Source organism: Chiloscyllium plagiosum, chromosome 5 (genome assembly GCF_004010195.1).
Source record: "Chiloscyllium plagiosum isolate BGI_BamShark_2017 chromosome 5, ASM401019v2, whole genome shotgun sequence".
Lineage (NCBI taxonomy): Eukaryota > Metazoa > Chordata > Chondrichthyes > Orectolobiformes > Hemiscylliidae > Chiloscyllium > Chiloscyllium plagiosum.
In genome coordinates this window covers 121,490,721-121,509,324 of record NC_057714.1, presented here as the reverse complement: position 1 = coordinate 121,509,324, position 18,604 = coordinate 121,490,721, and the positions used below count along the sequence as shown (strand labels likewise).

The 18,604-nt window shown below is 41.4% G+C and overlaps 1 protein-coding gene across 2 annotated transcripts in view; it reads right to left on the bottom strand.

The window, feature by feature from the left end:
• hsf1 (heat shock transcription factor 1) overlaps positions 1-18,604 on the bottom strand; it is a 100,587-nt gene that overhangs the window by 48,671 nt on the left and 33,312 nt on the right. For both annotated transcript variants that reach the window (XM_043690949.1, XM_043690950.1), the window contains exons 2-5: positions 12,097-12,205; positions 10,106-10,242; positions 7,952-8,076; positions 1,636-1,711 (exon numbers count right to left, since the gene is read on the bottom strand). In XM_043690949.1, coding sequence (XP_043546884.1) covers positions 1,636-1,711; positions 7,952-8,076; positions 10,106-10,242; positions 12,097-12,205 — 447 coding nt within the window. The remainder of the gene's footprint in view (positions 1-1,635; positions 1,712-7,951; positions 8,077-10,105; positions 10,243-12,096; positions 12,206-18,604) is intronic.

Here is an 18,604-nt window from a genome sequence, read left to right as displayed (position 1 = left end):
ATGGGATGGCGTTTTTACAGGGGGCAGGGTGGGAGGAGGTGTAGTCCAGGTAGCTGTGGGAGTCGGTCGGTTTGTAGTAGATGTATAAGAATGGAATAAGAATGTATAAGAATGGAAAGTGAACCTGTGCTACATGCCCTCAGCTCAGCTGAAGTCACAGGCAGACAGGTTGATAATGCAAAGTCCACCGAGAAGCACCCTAAGCAATACAATCTAAAAATTAAAAGTTTCACATATTAATTAAGATGGTGTTAGCTTATCAGTTGATGGAGGGAAGGATGCAGAATTCCTGAATTCCTTCGGTTGAATTAATCCTTCTGCTTCAACTTACATGTGGAGCAGCAGTCTCCTCCTCATTCCAAATCCACTCAGCATAAGCCCCACACTCAGATTGTCTCAATTTATAATTCCTTGTTTCAGTAATCCAGTTCCTAAAAACAAGGTGTCTGACACTGACATGCTAATTCTCCCCTTCCCCATCGTTTTTACTGTTAGATCATATCGCTCAGAAATTACTCCCCTGCTGATGTTATTATCATGGGGAGGGGGGCACGACACCTGACCGCCACATTGCATTCCCACAGCTTGTGAGATGATTTACCCTGTCACCAGGGCAGATTCTAGTCCACCACCCAGAAGCCAGAGCCCTTTTACGATTAAAAGCACAATTAAAGTACCAGCTTCCTGCACTACTCTGTGACAAGTACTCCCGCCAAATCCCAAACACGAGTTACAGTGACACATAACTTGATATTTTCACATCATTTAATCTGAATGTCAAAGATTATTTGATTTGCTTGAACCCTTCTGCTTACCTGGACTGTGCGCTTTTGATTACTAAACGCTGGTCCAGCTATACACGAAGCCAAATTACTATCCCAACAACAATATGTCAAGCTCATCTGATCCTCCTTCACTATCTCACCTGCTGGGTATCAGAGGGATAGTAATCATGTGGCACATCAGCCAATGAGCCAACATTATGGAATGCAGCAGATCTATTCAGTTACAGCAGATAACAAAGCCCATGTGAATCCCAATCCTAGCTGATTCTAACTGCAGACACTTATCAGCAGAAGAGTGAGAGTGTTACCATGCACTTCAGGATTGAAAACCTTCATTATGACCTTTAGGAGTCTCGGGATATGAATTTAATGGCCTCATGCTGGCATCTTGACCAAGATCAAACTTGCACAAACCAGGAGATGTACATGTCAGGTACAAAAATATCAACAGCAAAATCTCCTGCTGATTGCTGTTGAGCAAGAGGACAAAACTGATAGCACTCTAGTTTCCAGCAAATAGTTCCACCTTCTGCTTAGGAGCAAAATCACATGTACAGATAGATCAACACAGCCAATCACAATGGTGGGATAAAGGTCACAGGCTGGCCACCCAAGGTTATCTTGGAGCGTATTGACAGGGTGGTCTGACAAACAAACTATGATAAAGAAGGAAAGGCCCATATTGTAGATTTCACCTTAAAGAGAGAAAAGCCAGAGCTGTTTTGGATAAAGTACAGAACCTTGTGTATTACAGAGTCAGTAGGGAGCACAACCTTCATAAATTCAATAGATTTGTTTGAATTAAATATATATTTGTTGTTGCGCCCCAACCATCTGCCTGGTCCCTTACCTTATTTACAACTTTCTGCTGTTGTGAGTGCTTTTGTCGCAAGCTCGCCACTTCACGCCATAATGCTTCATTTTCACTGTAAACAAAAATTAATGTTAAAACTATTGGAGTTTCATGCAAGATACCTATCACTACCTGCCCATCAAATGCAAGAAATGGGATCCTACAATGGTGTCGGTGCTCAGACAATCATGCAGATCACTATTTATATCAAAATATGGTGATAAGCTGCAATGATACTAATGAATTGTTGCAGAAATTGTTTGAACTTGACACTTTGCATTATTCACATTACTTATTAATGACTTGGATAATGGCATTGAAAATATATATTCAAACTCACTGAGTACAAGGTTAGACAGTATTGCAGATAGTCTAAACTACAGCATAAAATTGCAAAGGGATGTTGATACATTAGGTGAATGAGCAAAAATCTGACAGATGCCTTTCAACGCAACCAAGTGTGAGGTTATTCATTGTGGACTGAAAGATAGATCAGGATATTTTCCAGATAGCATAAAGATAATTACAGTGAATGTCCAAAGAGACTTGGGGTTCAGATGCATCGACTTTTAAAATGCCACAAACACATGCATAAAATAATCAAGCAAGCTACTGGAATACTGGCTTTCATATCTAGAGGACTGGAGTATGGCATGGTGGCTCAGTGGTTAGCACTGCTGCCTCACAGCGCCAGGGACCCACGTTCAATTCCCACCCTTCCCAAACAGTATGGAGTTTGCACATTCTCCCAGTGTCTGTGTGGGTTTCCTCCGGGTGTTCCGGTTTCCTCCCACAATCCAAAGATGTGCAGGTTGGGTGAATTAGCCATGCTAAATTGCCCATAGTATTGGATGCATTAGTCAGGGGTAAACGTAGGGGAGTAGGTCTGGGTGGGTTGCACTTAGAAGGGTCAATATGGACTTGTTGGGCTGAAGGGCCTGTTTCCATACTGTAGGAAATCTAATCTAATAAGGATGCAGGTTAAGGCTGTTAGGACTTCGATCAGAATATCCTTAACCTTCTAAATTCTAGAGAAAACTAGCCTCATTTGTACAATGTGACTTCATAGCCAGAATTCAAGGTCTTTATATTCCTGTGAGGGTGAAAAGCAAGATTGACAGGAATAGGGAACCCTATTCCATGTCAGGAGAAATTGAGACTTTGACCAGAAAAAGGGAGGCATGGCTCAGGTACAGACAGCTGGAATCAAGGGAATCCCTGGAGTTATATGACGACAACACCACAGTCAGTCGAAGCTCAGATGGTGATGAAGCAGTCTACAGATGGGAGGCGGAAGACCTGGAAAGATGGTACACTGAGAACAACCTAACTCACAATGCCAGCAAAACAAAGGAACTCATTATTGACTTTCGGCAGGATATTATTCATGCCCCCCTACACATTAACAGCACAGAGGTGGAACAAGTGGACAGTGTCAAGGTCCTGGGAGTGGTCATCCACAACAAGCTTTCTTGGACTCTTCATGTGGATGCACTGGTTACAAAGGCCCAACAACGTCTCTTCTACTTGAGGCAGCTGAGGAAATTTGGCATGACAGTGAATACCCTTGCCAACTTTTACAGGTGCACCATTGGTGAACATTCTGTCTTAGACAACCATGGCTGACGAAGGAACTCAGGAAATGCATCACAGAAAAAGAGACAGTCTATAAAGTGGCCAAGAGCACTGGGAAATCAGTAGATTGGGAAGATGACAAAAACAAACAGAGGATAACGAAGAGAGAAATAAGGAAGGACAGGATGAAATATGAAGGTAAGCTAGCCAGTAATATTAGAAATGATAGTAAAAGTTTCTTTCAATACATAAGAAACAAATGAGAGGCAAAAGTAAGTAATTTGGGCCACTCCAAATTGATGCAGGAAGGCTAGTGATAGGAGATAAGGACATAGCTGAAGAACTTAATAAATACTTTGTGTCAGTCTTCACAGTATAAGACATGAGTAATATCCCAACAATTAAGGAGAGTCGAGGGGCAGAATTGAGTATGGTGACCATTACAAAAGGAGAAAGTACTTGATAAGCTGAAAGATCTAAAAATTTATAATTCTCCTGGCCCGGATGGGCTACATCCTAGACTTCTGAGGGAGGTGGCTGAAGAAATAGCAGAGGCATTGGTTGTAAATTTTCAAAAATCACTGGAGTCAGGGAACGTCCCAGATGATTGGAAAATCGCTGTTGTAACTCCCCTGTACAGGAAAGGATCAAGACAAAAGATGGAAAATTACAGGCCAATTAGCCAAACCTCGGTTGGAGGCAAAATTCTAGAATCCATCGTTAAGGATGAGATTTCTAAATTCTTGGAAGTGCAGAGACGAATTAGAACAAGACCGCATTGATATAGTAAGGGGAGGTTGTGCCTGACAAACCTGTTCAAATTCTTTGAAGAGGGAACAAGTAGATTAGACCAGGGAAACCCAGTGGATGTTATCTATCTCGACTTCCAAAAGCCGTTGATAAGGTGCCTCACAGGAGGCTGCTCGTAAGGTGAGGGCCCATGGTGTTCGAGATGAGCTACTGGCATGGATTGAGGATTGGCTGTCTGAAAGAAGGCAGAGAGTTGGGATAAAAGGTTCTTTTTCAGAATGGCAGCTGGTGACAAGTGGTGTCCTACAGGCTTCAGTGTTAGGGCCACCAGCTGGTCACTTTATGCATAAATGATCTGGATGAAGAGACTGGGGGCATTCTGGTGAAGTTTGCCAATGATACGAAGTTAGGTGGACAGGCAGGTAGTTCTGAGAAGGTGGGGAGGCTATAGAATGATTTAGACAGTTTAGGAGAATGGTTCAACAAATGGGTGATGAAATTCAATGTGAGCAAATGTGAGGTCTTGATCTTTGGAAAAAGGAACACAGGCATGGACTATTTTATAATCGGTGAGAAAATTCATAAAGCCAAAGTACAAAAGGATGTGGGAGTGCTAGTACAGGATTCTCTAAAGGTTGACTTGCAGGTTGAGTCAGTGGTTAAGAAAGCAAATGTAATGTTGTCATTTACTTCAAGAGGGTTGGAATGTAAAAGCAGTGATGTGCTACTGAGACTTTATAAAGCTCTGGATAGGCCCCATTTACAATACTATGTCCAGTTTTGGGCCCCACACCTCAGAAAGGACATACTGGCATTGGAGCATGTCCAGTGGAGATTCACACAGATGATCCCTGGAATGGTAGGCCTAACATACAAAGAACGGCTGAGGATCCTGGAATTGTATTCATTAGAGTTTTAGAGGTTGACGAGAGGTCTAATGGAAACTTACAAGATGGCTTAGAAAGGGTGGACGCAGGATACTAGGACCCGTGGGCACAGCTTTAGAAGTAGAGGGGGTGAATTTAGAACGGAAATGAGGAGACATTTTTTCAGCCAGAGAGTGGTGGGCCTGTGGAATTCATTGCCATGGAGCACAGCAGAGGCTGGGACATTAAATGTCTTTGAGGCAGAGATTGATAAATTCTTAATCTCACAAGGAATTAAGAGCTACAGGGAGTCTGTGGGATTGAATGGCGGAGTGGACCCGATGGGCCGAATGGCCTTACTTCCACTCCTATTTCTTATGGTCTTCTGGTCTTAACTCTGTGATCTGCCTGTATTGCTCGCAAGACAAAGCTTTGCACTGTGCCTCGGTCCACGTGACAATAAATTCAATTCAATTCAATATAGGGGATACAGGAGCTTACTGAAGGAAATCAGGAGGGCGAAAAGGGCAAGAGTTAGTTTTGGCTGAGAAGATTAGGATGAAACTTAAAGAACCACTTTGGATTATTACGGGGAAAAAAAATAACGAGAGACAGAATCGGGCCCCTCAAGGACCAAAGTGGACATGTACGTGTAGAACTGCAGGAGGTGGGCAAAGTCCTCAATGAATATTTCTCCTCTGTGTTTACTGTGAAGAAAGACAAGATAACCTGGGAACTTAGTGGTCATATTTTGGATACAGTCCAAATCACAACAGAGGTGGTGTTGGATGTATTAGAATGTATGAAGGTGGATAAATCTCCTGGCCCTGACCAGATATATCCAAGAACACTGCAAGAGGCTAGAGAAGAAATTGCAGGGGTTGGGTCCTGGCTGATATTTTTGCATTATTATTAGCCACAGGTGAGGTCCCGAAAGACTGCAGGGGTGCAAATGTTGTGCCCTTATTCAAAAAAGGCTGGAAAGAAAAACCTGGGAATTATAGATCCACTTGGAGTACTGAGAGCTGATCTAGGCACCACTCTTTAGGAATGGCCTGACAGCTTTGCAGGGAGTGCAACATAGGTTTACAAAAATGATGCCTGGACTTCAGGAGTTATGAGGAGAAATTGTACAAATCAGCCTGTTTTTTTTTCTCGAATTTAGAAGGTTAATGATAATCTGATCAAAGTCTTCAGGATAGCGACAGGAAAAGACAGTAGAGAAAGATAAACTATTTCCACTGATGGGAGATTCTAGAACTGGTGGTCATAATCTAAAAACTATGGCCAAGTGTTCAGCAGAGATATCAGGGAACATTCTACACAAGGGTGGCAGATGTTTAAAACTCTCTTCCATGAATGTTAGTAGATATTAGATCAGTTGCTAGTTTTAAATTGGAGATAGATACATCGTTATTAAGCTAAGGTTTTAAAGGATATGGGCCAAAGGCAGTATATAGAGTAAGGCCACATATCAGCCATAATCACACTGAATGCTGGAACAAACTCCAGGGCTGAATGGCCTCCTTCTGTTTCTATGTTCCTAAGTGCAGCACAACCAATCACCATCTTAACCTTTGGAAAGTTATAGCTATTTTAAATAAAGAAATAAGCTTAGGATGCTGACACAGTGCTATTTCCAGCAGTGGGCTGAGTCCAATATTTGATTCAATCCTTCATCATTACAATTTGTTTAAACCAGTGCCAGAACTGGGGTTTTGAAACTAGGTATGTTAGCTCTGGGCTAGGGATGGGAGAACATGTGACAGGGATGATTCACTGGATTGAATTTCACTGTTCCCAGTTGGAAGGTATATGTGGAGAAATTGGGTGAAAACAACAACATATTCAGCTGTGTCATCTTCCAACATGGATTAGTCTCATCATTTCAATGAAATGCTGCTACTGAGATAACAAATAAAAAAACGTTATCACAACAGGATTCGTAAAGAGAAGAAAAAGGAACAAAAAAATTACATGAATGGAGAAGTAGTTATATTAAGCCTACCCAATTAAAACACCTGTTTACCTCCACTTCCTTTTCTGTGTCTTAAATTCACAATCTTGTACCCTTATGAGCTCGAATTTTGTGCAAAAGCCCAAAATCCAAATATGCTGCACTTACTGACATCTCCTTTTCTATCCTACAAGGCTCACCCATATAACTGTGCCCTGACTGAGACTGCCAATTGATTTGGAGCAGCAAGAATGTTCAGAACTCCATGAGTTTCATGCTCATCTCTTAGGGCAGTTGAGTAAATTTTTCATCTAGCTTGGCAATCATGGCTCAACCATCAGGACTGGCAGCTATTCAATAGCTAATTCCAATCGAACAGGAAATGCCAGTTACATAGTATGCTGGTTATAAAAACAACCAGTACCTGGCAGACAACAGTCTACCTATTGAACCAAATTAAAGCTGAAGAGGCTTCATTGATAAGTGAAAGTGAAATTAAAACTAAAACTAAAAGGCTAAAGCAACTTCTAAGAACATTATACCTAGCCATTACTCTCAGAATCTGGCATCAACACTGTTAAGCCATGATTGATGAGGAACACTGACAATGCACTTGCTGAAACTCTCTTCAAGTTCATGCCCCCAACGCTTCCCCTTCCCTTGCCTCCTTCAAGGGCAGTCTTGACATTACGAGGTGTCAGATGACAAGGGTAATTAAATGATGGATTGATTGCTGCAACTAACCAAGACTGAACACAAGACAATTTGCTGGTTTCAAATCAATATTTCATGCTTAAATCCATCCTTTCTGGAAGTACAATTATGCGTTTACTTACAAAACGCACAGATTAATTTCCACTATTATAGGCAGCTTACAAATTAGTTAGAAAAAGGATAGAGATTATTGAGAAAACAGCAGGCCCCAGACATACTGCTTCAGCTGATGGGTATACGCTTGAAAATTATTGCCTTGAGACCTGGGCAGCAATTACACTTAAGATTAATCATGGAGATCCAAACTGAAACAGCATACATTTTCTCTCCAAAAGCACTTCTATCAACAATGAAAGTGTCCATCATATGGCTGCATAATGCACTGATGCATGCAAAGTAACTAACAATCGCTTGCGTACAGACATTTGGCATTCCAAGTTCAAGTACTTACTGTTTCATGGTGAGCAATTTGGAGTCCAGGTTTTCTTGCTTCCCTTTCATGATGTGAACATCATTTAAAATTTTACTGACGTCATCAGACCTGACTTTTATCTCCTCTGGCTTTACAGTCGAGATCTACAAGTTTTAAATCAAACATTATATTGACAACAGATGGAAGTTGAGAACTACTGTCCACATTGAAGCCAAACCCAGAAGATAGTCAGTTAGCTCAGTTGGATGTTTTGCAATGCGGAGTGATAACAACAATGCTGGTTCAATTCCCATGCCAACTGAAGTTGCCATGAAGGTCTTGTCTTTTCAACCAGTTTCTTGCCTGAAACATGGTGGCCCGCAGATTAGGTTCACCATCAGCTATCTCTAATGAGACAGCAGTTCTATGGTCTTCTGCGACTATGGCAACTTTGCTTTTACAGTAATCTCAGTTGGTGACACCACCAATAAATTCACACGCTGGAATCATTGAAGGTGGCCTTCACTGCAACCAGCATGTGAGTACTCGTTTAGGAGAAGGGAGAAGTCAAAATGAAGTCACACACACACCACAAACACCCACACACACACACACCACTGTGCACTCAAAACTGACCTTATTGGGGAGATTAACCCTTCAAAGAGAACCCACGAATGTAACTTTGCCCAGATAATGGTCGAAGGGACTCAGAATGGGTGGCAGATGGGAGAGTTCTTGACTGCCTCTTTTGTGCTTCTACATTTAAAAGGATTCTGAGGAAGCCAAATTGGACTTGAAATGTTAGCATCTTTGGAGAGAGAAACAGAGTTACCGGACCAGCTGACTTTCTCCAGCCGTTTTTGTTTTGATTTCAGATTTTCAGAATACGTTGCTTTATTCAAGCATAACAAGCACTCACTTGTGCCATGTATTGAATGCTTTACTTGTGCCTGTACAAGATCTCTTGGCATAGGTAAACACTGTCCAATATTTTAAGAGTGCAATAAAGACAATTTCCTGATCACACTTGAATAGCCATGATGTGGAGATGCCAGTATTGGACCGGGGTGGACAAAATTAAAAATCATACAACACCAGGTTATAGTCCAACAAGTTTTTGGAGTGCTACTCCTTTGTAAGTAGCTAGTGGGGAATCATCATAGGACACAGCATTTGTAGCAAAACTGATGCGATGTATTGGAACAAATCTGAATTGCTGTTAAGTCTTTAATCACTTAGAATGGGGATGCAGGTTTCGACTGATTAATATGTAAATCCTAGAACTTCTTTCAAGTCACAGTGCTGAGGTAATTTCCTGTTTTATCAGTATGAAAAAGGTGACATCTCAGCTCAGACAATGCATTAAAGGTGTGAGATTTGAGTTTGTCTATGTCCCAACCTTGAGCCAAACTGGTTCTATTTCCAAAGCAGGAATTGATAAAATGTCACTTGGACTTACTGCCTACAGATTGTGTGCTTTTTGAACCAAATAGAATGTAGTTGCAGATATAAATTCACCTCACAGACTTACTTGTGTGCATGTATGATAGAAAACCCGCGAGAGAGAGAGAACAAGTGCACAAGAGAGAAAGACAGAGTGCGTGAGCGAGAATGTGTGCGTGTGCGTGCATATGAGCATATCTATGCGTGCCTTGACATAGTATACGCATACACATGTAATGGACTATATGCCTATGAGTGTGCACACCGGCACGAGGGAGAGACAGAGCGAGAGCGAGAGCGCGAGAGCGAGACAGCGAGAGCGAGAGAGAATAGTGTAGTGGGGTCACCTGTATTTCGACATGAACCCAAGATCCTGATTGAGGCCATCCTCTTGGGTACTATCCAATTCATGGGAATGAGAAGGAACTCCCCAAGAACAACACTTGATACATATAATTAAGGCTTTGTATTGAGCCACAGCTGGGGGCTAACCAATCTCATCAACAGAAAAGAACACAAATAAACAACGGCTGGGTTTAGTTCGAGAGCTTTGGGATGGGTAACTAAGCCAGCGGTAGAGACTATTTTTGGAATACACAAAAGACTGATAATATTGTTTAGTCTACCCATCCACCCACTCAAAAACAAACAACCTTAAAAAGAAGTAGTTACTTGTATTTGTTCGAATTGAGAAGCCTCTTTTGGAGACAGACCGGAGGAGATAAACTGGGACATAGATTTCACACTTACACTGGTTACCTTTCTCTTGATATTTTCTAGTAAATGTTCCTGACCACGGATGAAGTATACATGCTGAAACTCTGTATCGTCCTTGTCTGGTTTCACAAGCCCACCTTGCTCAATGTTCACAACTTTACGAAAGCCATCTGTAAAGATAAACATATCCCAGAGGCAGGGGCAAATGTCAGAATGCAAATGGCTGTATTTTGGGAAGGAGGTCAAACATCAGAGGGAAAATAAAGATTTTGAAGGTTTATGAACCTCTGCATTGTGTGTATATAACAGTTATATTTGTATAAGCACACAAAACAACAAATAATGGGATTTAACGCAAACAGGCCTACTTGACTAATCTTCAAGACTGATCTGACTGACCGTGGTCAAAATTCCATTTTCCAACCTGCCATTAAAACCCACTTTAACCTAAAGATATACTCTGCTCTCCTACTTTAGTACACAAGCTTTCAAATTATAATGTCTAACTGAAGCTTCATCAAGAGTATGAAAGGACAATGCTAATTGATTGGACCATGGTTGGCATGGAGGTATAGTAGGAACTGTTAACTGTCAATCTTGGATGAATTGTTTAATTAAAATTAAATTAAACTCAGACTAGGCATATAACTTGAGAGGGTATTGCCACGGGAAATGAACCAGGGATTGGCAGTCTCCAGAACTCTTCATTTAGGAAAAGGTATACTGCATGGATAAATTACCTTTGCCAACAAGTAACAGGAATGTGTGATCTTTAGTATGTGCAAATGCAAGACCAACTGACAATCCTAAAATGGTTGTCAGTGTAATTTATTAGATACTCAATATTACTTCATAAATATTGTCCAGTAGCTAAATCATATCCAATGCTGGACATGATGATCTGAGATTTACAAGCAAAATATGGACCAGCACAATTGGCATGCTTCCCCAGAGCTTCTTTGAAGGAATGTGTTTTTTGATATGGACCACTGATCACTGGGAAACAGGGCAACATGCCTGGCATCACATTGTTATGGAAGCATGAACCACATTACTCTCTTGTGTATTTGGAAAAGCATTGTTTTGGCTTTATGGCATCATCCAGTCAGTGGAGAATAGCATTCATGGTTATTGCAAAGCAGTAGCATGAGGTTGCTAGGTTTGCTTGTTGATCAAATTTTTGAGACATATTCCCTATTGTACAGCACATCGGTGAGATCTCTTTCGGAGTACTGTGCACAGTTCTGGTCACTCTGCAATAGGAAGGATATTATTAAATTGGAGGGGGATCAGAAAAGATTTACCAGGATGTTGTCAGGAATGGAAGGTTTGAATTATAAAAATAGGCTGGATAGGTCTTCTTACTAGACCATAGGAGGTTGAGGGTGACCTTATACAGGTTTGGAAAAACAGGAGGGGCATAGATAGGGTGAATAGAGAGAGAGTCTTTTCCCCTAGCGTGAGTGAATTCAAAACAAGGCAGCATATTTTTAAGGTGGGAGGAGAAAGATATACAAAGGACACAAGGGGCAACTGTTTTTACATGTGTGGTTCATGTGTGGAATGAATTGCCATACAAAGTGGCGGATGGAGGTACAGTTACAACTTTTGAAAGACATTTGCATAAGTAAATGAATAGGAAAGATTTGGAGGGAACATGGTCAGTATAGACTAGTTGGATCAAAAGGTCTATTTCTATGCTGTAGGAGTCTATGACTCTCTTGAATTGCTTGAAGGGATGAGGGGTACAGAGATGGAGGATAAATCAAAAATATTATCTAAATATGACAAGCATTGTTAAAATAGAGTCAATCCTACAGTTGAGAGTGGGAGCATATCATTCAGTACCAGAATAAGGGAATGAGAGCACAAAAACACAATTAGCTGCCTTTATCTCTCATGAATAGCTGATTAGGATTCTTCAATTTGTAACTGATAAAAACACACCAAATGATTACCATTTTGTCAGACACATACTCTATGCTTAATAAGCAGTAAAGCATATACCAGCTGCCACTACTTACACATGTTGAGCTGCCGGACGAAGCTAGCCATGTTATTGTGTTTGAAGTATTTTGGAAGCACCTCTTTCGCAAAACGTCCTTGGTCAAAGACATGGAAACTGTTCCCACTCTGCAGAGGAGAAACAGATGATTAGTAAAGTTGACAAACGCTGATCACACGCTGAAAGAATGACTGGTGCATTAAGAAGAGATGAATAACTTAATTTACAATGTCGGTGTTCCAGTGAAGAACTGATTAAGTACTTAATACAGTTAATGGCAGCAAATCAGAATTGATCTAGGATTACCTTGGAGCAAGGGAGCAATCTCCCACAAGAGTCTTCAAACTGTATTCATTGCAGTTTCTGTTAAGTCAGATAAGTGTACAATATGAACAATTCTGTCACAACAGTTCCAATTTGATGGGGGACAACACAATTTCCATTAACTGGATACAAATGTAGTTAGTGAGTTTGAAAGAAACTCTTTATTGGGTTCAGAGGTTTTGGTTTTGCTTGCAACTACAATCAAGTTGCAAAACATGCAGAGGAAAGATCCACCGGTGATTGATGAAACAGGAAGTGACATCATTTCATGCTGTTTGCCAGAGCAGATCAAAACTAGCTGTTCTACTCTCGCCCTTCTTTTAGTACTTGCCTTATTTTGATGAAAAAGGTGCAATGGGTTCTGACGTATTTTTTCAGGCAGCAAAATACTCAATTCTCTCATATCCAATTAAAACAGATTTTCTAGTTTATTAAATTACAAAAAAGATTACTAAACTTTAAATGAAATATAAACCAAGTAAAATCAGATTTAAATTGTGAAGGAATCATGCAACTCTTAAGTATTCATCTGTGGTATGGTCAAAAATTATGGAAGAGGCAAGTTAGCTCGCAAGATTTCCATTCATTTTACTATTTTTATTTGTAAAAACTAGTTTGTGGGAAGTGGTATCATTGGCAAGACCAGTCATAACTGCTTGAGGTGATGCACTTGACCAATATTCTTGAACCACTGCAGTCAGTCAATGTGGTGTAGGGACGACCACAGTGCTGTTTGGAAAAGGTTTGATCAAGTAACAGTCCAAGAATGGCCAATATAGCTCCCAGTTAGAATGGTGTGTGGCTTGGAGGGAACTTGCACGTGATGGTGTTCTAATGTATTTGCTGCCCATGACCTCATTAGAGATTGCAGGGTTGGAAGGGGCTGTTGAGAAGCATTGGTGCATTACTGCAGTGCATGTCGTAGAGTCATAGAGATGTACAGCATGGAAACAGACCCTTCAGTCCAACTCATCCATGCCGACCAGATATCCGAACCCAACCTAGTCCCACCTGCCAGCACAGGGCCCATATCCCTCCAAACACTTCCTATTCATATACCCATCCAAATGCCTTTTAAATGTTGCAATTATACCAGCCTCCACCATTTCCTCTGGCAGACCATTCCACACACGCACCACCCTCTGCATGAAAATGTTGCCCCTAAGGTCCCTTTTATATTTTTACTCTCTCCCCTAAACCTATGCCCTCTAGTAGTGGACTCCCCCACCTCAGGGAAAAGACTTTGTCTATTTATTCTATCCATGCCCCTCATGGTTTTACAACCTCCAACACTCCAGGGAAAACAGCCTTTCCCTATAGCTCAAATCCTCCAACCCTGGCAACATTCCTTGTAAATCTTTTCTGAACCCTTTCAAATTGCACAACATCCTTCTGATATATTCCTGTCTATACCTGACATATGCTTCCTTCTTTTTCTTAACTGAACCCTCAATTTCTTTAGTTGTCCAACATTCCCTGTAGCTACCAGCCTTTCCTTTCACCCTACAGGAATATGCTGTCTCTACCACTAGTAACCAGGTTGAATATTTTCCATTAACCACTACTTGCTGCCTTCTTTCAGAAAGCCAGTTTCTAATCCAAACTGCTAAATCACCCCTAATCCCCGTGCCTCTGCATTTTCTCCAACAGCCTACCATGTGGAACCTTATCAAATGCTTTACTGAAGCTTTATAACTTGAACTTTTAGATCTGGTAAATTCTTTTCCATCACTATTTTAAAACTAATATAATTATGGTTGCTGGCCTCAAAATGCCCACCCCACTGACATCTCAGTCACCTGCCCGTTCCCAAGAGGTTTTGCACCTTCTCTGTTAGGTACATCCACATACTGAATCATAAAATTTTCTTGTACACGCTTAACACATTCCTCTCCATCTAAACCCTTAACATTGTGGCAGTCCCAGTCTATGTTTGGAAAGTTAAAATCCCCTACCTTAACCCTCATTATTCCTACAGATAACAGAGACTGCCTTACAAATTTGTTTCTCAATTTCCCGCTGACTATCCCCCCACTCCCCCCCCCCCCACCGAGAATATGTGTAGGGTATAAGCAAGCAGGGAAAGAATTAAGCTTTGAATTTTGTGAAACAAGAGTTTCAGCTGAGCATGACTCAGATTAGATAAGAACTTACAGTTAACAATGGGATACTGCAGGCAAGAGTAATGGGTTATCAAGGGGGAAAAGCATTCATTATGTAGAGCCAGTTAACAATATTGGAAGCATTCAGCATGTGAGGTCAATTTAAAAAGGTGAAAAGTATTCATTATGTGAAGCCAGATATTCATTGTATAACAGCAGATGGCTTAATCTTTATTATTGACACTTGCTGACTGTAAGTGTCACCCAATTCATATGTATGTTGCCTTATCTGGCTGCTCCTCCCTGCAAAATGCCGATTATAGTTTATTGAGAAACTCCTGTTCCAGAGAAGACCGTGAACTCATGTCTCTGTTCACATGGGCGATCATCCTCTCTCCTTCTGGCATAAAGATGAAGGAGGTAAAACTACAGTGAGACTCTGAGCGTTTTGCTTCGACTGAGGGGGGGACATGGGACAATACTCCACTTTACTAGTTTAAATCCTTCAGCAGCTCTAACAAATCTCCCTGCCAGTATATTAGTCCCCTTCCAATTCAGGTGCAATCTTTCCTTCTTGTACAGGTCACTTCTACCCCAGAAGAAATTCCAATTATCCAAAAATGTGAATCCTTCTCCCATAAACAAGCTCCTCAGCCATGCATTCATCTGTTCTATTTTCCTATTCCTACCCTCACTAGCTCAGAGCGCTGAGAGTAATGCAGATATTTCTACTCTCGAGGACCTCCTTTTTAAATTTCTGCCTAACTCTCCATATTCTCCCTTCAGAATCTCATCCTTTTCCCTTCCTATGTTGTTGGTTCCAATGTGTACAAAGACTTCCTGCTGGGCCCTTTACGCTTTGAGAACATTCTGTACCCTCTCTGAAGCATCCTTGATCCTGGCACCAGGGAGGCAATACACCATTCTGATTTTTTGCTGCTGGCCACAGAAACATTTGTCTGTGATTCGGACTAAATCCCTTAACACAATTGATCTCTTGAAACCAGACATACCTTTCAATGCATGACAGCAATGGTACGCATTGCTTCTACAGCCATGTGGTGGAGGTGGTGATCAAATGGGCTGCTTTGGTTTGGAAACACATAGCATAGAATGTAGTTGGAACTGGACATTTCTGTCACATTGCTGATTTATGCCTTGTAGATGAAGACGATGTTTTGGGAAGTAAGGGAGTTAGTCACTATAAATACTGGACCTTTGGCCTGCATTTGAAGCTATGATATTTAACAGCTGGTGCAATTCAGTTTCTGGTCAGTGATAACCCAGAGAGTTGAAAGTGGGGATACGGCAATGGCAATGTCAAAAGTAGATAATTAGACTCTCTCTTGTTTGAAATGGTCATTGCCTAACAACGTATGGTACTTACCAGCCCAAGGCTGAATGCTGTTCAGATCTTGCTTCAATTGGACACTGACTGGTGAACTGAGAACACTATGCATTCATCAGTGAATAATATAGCGAGAGAGCCAGGATTAGGTTAAACATGAATTTCCGTTCGGTTGTGGGGCTGGTCAACCTGTCATCTCACTTCATTACATCACATTCTTCTCATACTTCATGTCTGGTGTGCTCAAAATGTCAAATGTATTACACAGACTTGTATGCGTGTCTAATTTTAAGATGATCTGCCCCGAGTACGGAATGTAGTTTCTGACCAGACATTTGCCTGTTAAACTTTAGACATGTTCTTGTAATTTAGCATTTTTCTTATCTGTGGTTTAACAGTGTATATTGAACTGATAACTTTTGCATCAGTTTTAAATTCTCTTCTGTGATTGGATCTATTGCCAATAAGATTTAAAATAATTTGTTGAAATTTGCATCATGAAAGGATAACACATCTAAACCATGTAGCTGCTCAAGGGCCTGGGACAGATTTCAAAAGGTTTGTCACTATTTACTGATGAAAGAGAAATCTGAAAACTACGAGCTAGATGGCAGGATGCCACAGCTTAATAAGAGGCATTGAAAAATTGCTGCTGGATGATTAAGGAGGTCATCACAATCACAGGATAACAGAAAGGTCATGGCCATGTTTCCAGACAGTGCACACCATACCCGACTACTTGCAGTCTGAATGTGTTTTCTTAGATCACCCTCCATTCTTTTGTACATTATCACTTCAAATCTATGACCTCTCATTCTCGTTCCTTTGAAAAGCAGGAACAGCTTCTCCAGATCTAATCTATCTAGCTCCGTCATGAGTTTGGAAACACAATCAGATTTTTCTCTGAACCACCTTCTCTCCAAGGAGTCTCAACTTCTTCAGCCTGGCCTCATAATGAAATTTTTCTCATTCCTTGAAACCATTATTGTAAATAGCTTCTGCACTCGCACCAACACAATCACATTTTTTGCATAGTGTGGCAACTGTACTCAAAACTACAGCGGAGGTCTGATAAGTGTCTTGTACATGTTGAATATCATTATCTTGTTCTTGTCCTACACAACCACATTAATAAAGCCAAGAACACTATGATTCATTGACTGTTCTCTCCACCTGTCCTGCACCCACTTCAGAAATTTTATTTAGCCTTTCAATGCTTTTCTGACCAGAGTGAATCACCTCAAGCCTCTTTGCATTGAACTGCCAACTAATCTCCTACTGTACCAACTTGTCAATATCCATTTCAGAACTCTACACTGTCACCCTCTCAGTTTACCAACCTTCCAAGTTTTGGGTCATTGGCAAACTTTGAAATTGTTCCTTGCACATCAAGATCCAGATCATTCATATATAATCACGAAAAGGGAAGGGACCCAATACTGACCCCTGAGCAACTCCACCAACCTGAAAATATATTATTTGATTATTACACTGTTTCCAGAACTCGGGAGACTTCTCTCAAAGTGCTTCAGAGAACATCTTCGGGACACATGCACCAATCAACCCCACTGCCCTATGGCCGAACATTTCAACTCCCCCTCCCACTCCCACTCTGCCAAGGACATGCAGGTCTTGGGCCTCCTCCATCACCACCCGACGCCTGGAGGAAGAACGCCTCATCTTCCGTCTCAGGACCCTTCAACCCCAGGCATCAATGTGGACTTCACCTGTTTCCTCATTCACCTCCGCCCCGTCTTAACCCCAGTTCCAACCTTCCAGCTCAGCAGTGCCCTCGTGACCTGTCCCACCTGTCCATCTTCCTTCCCACCTATCTGTTCCACCCTCCTCTCCGACCTATCAGCTTTACTCCCACCTCCATCCAACTACTGCTCTCTCAGCTACCTTCTCCCCTGACCCACGCCCCTCCCATTTATCTCTCCAACCCAGAGGGACCCATCCTCATTCCTCATGAAGGGCTTTTGCCTGAAACGTCAATTTTCCTGCTGCTCGGATGCTCTCTGACCTGCTGTGCTTTTCCAGCCCCACTAATCTTGACTCTAATCTCCAGCATCTGCAGTGCCTACTTCCGCCTTATCCTCAAAGTTTGTACTCTATCACAGAGTATTTCTATTACTGCTGTTGAACAGGTAACTACAGTATAATCCACGGTGGGAGTACCTTCACTTTTCAAGATGGCAGTTCACTAGGTACACAGGTAATTAAGGCAAGGCTAATATCTGTTGCCCTTACCAGAAATGTGCACATTCCATAAACAAACAGAACAATCCTATCTGTTTTAGGAAGCAAGTCCATCCTGCCCTTTAAGCAATGCTCCACAATTATTGACAATACAGCCCTTGTGCAACATACCAGAGGGGGGGAATTGCTCCAAATGAGATTTGAAGCTTCAACAAGAGACCAAATTCTAGGCATTAGAGCCATGTTTCACTACATGGTGGCACAGGATGATCATGCGACAATTTCAATTGTCATAAACTGTACTGCTCTCTGCAAAGAATCAGCTATCTGTTTGCATTGAGAGAACAGATGCGCTTTCTGGTAAGAAACATCATAAACTTGCCCCTCCCGTTTCCATTTCTAAAGGATGACATACAAAACATGATTGCTAGAATCAGGTTAATAGGTTGGTTAAGGAGGTATACAGGACACTTGCCTATATCAGACATAGCTTGGATGGCAAGACTGGGAAGGTTACGTTCGGATTGTACAAACAAAAAAAGAACACTTTGGTT